Source organism: Cynoglossus semilaevis, chromosome 1, assembly GCF_000523025.1.
Source record: "Cynoglossus semilaevis isolate Cse_v1.0 chromosome 1, Cse_v1.0, whole genome shotgun sequence".
Lineage (NCBI taxonomy): Eukaryota > Metazoa > Chordata > Actinopteri > Pleuronectiformes > Cynoglossidae > Cynoglossus > Cynoglossus semilaevis.
In genome coordinates, this window is record NC_024307.1 from 4,115,743 (window position 1) to 4,116,440 (window position 698).

The following is a 698-nucleotide window of genomic DNA, read 5'->3' on the forward strand; positions in this document are numbered from 1 at the left end:
GGCTGTTCCCAGTGGTCATCCAGGGCACGGCCAGTGACTTGGGCCTATCACAATCTGACAAGTCAGGCCCAAAACGTTGCAACAGGGCCAGATCGTCCATATGACCAGCATTTGTGGCACTGATCCGTTTGACTTGGTCTTCGTTCTGAGGCTGAATGATCCTGATGCCAGGGCCGATAGAACCAACACCCTTTGTTGACTCTGACCCTCTTTGTGGCCCGTCAGCAGTGGGACTTATATCACTATCACCATTATAATACTGCTCTTCTTCCAACCTTCGGTTCACTGTCCATCCCACTCTGTCCAACCCTGCAGAGAGGTTCAAAAGTCAGAACAACACATACTGTAACAACAACAATGCTCTCACAAAAAAATTAGATAATCTGTCAATGTTTCAAAACAACAGGTCAAAGGTCATTCAGACTCTGATACTGAACAGAAGAAAGTCTGAAAGATGTTTCATTTTGAAAATCTAATGATCCTTCAACGATAGCGCGGTACTACTGGTCCGCTGTAACGGCTGATAACGGACGACCGGTCCTTGGTACAAAAAAGGTCGGGGACTGCAGGTTTACAGTACAAATAAAACTGGTTTCATACCAAGGTCTCTCTGAACATGCTGAGGGATTCCAGCAACAGTCTTCCGGTGTCGTTTCCTTTTGGTCCTTTCAGATTTTTTCCCGGAACTCAAGGGTCTG

The 698-nt window shown here is 46.4% G+C and overlaps 1 protein-coding gene across 1 annotated transcript in view; it reads right to left on the reverse strand.

Moving 5' to 3' along the window:
- Window positions 1-698, reverse strand: part of LOC103391107 (uncharacterized protein KIAA1522) — a 33,444-nt gene that overhangs the window by 5,826 nt on the left and 26,920 nt on the right. The window contains exons 6-7 of the mRNA XM_025059834.1: window positions 601-695; window positions 11-309 (exon numbers count right to left, since the gene is read on the reverse strand). Coding sequence (XP_024915602.1) covers window positions 11-309; window positions 601-695 — 394 coding nt within the window. The remainder of the gene's footprint in view (window positions 1-10; window positions 310-600; window positions 696-698) is intronic.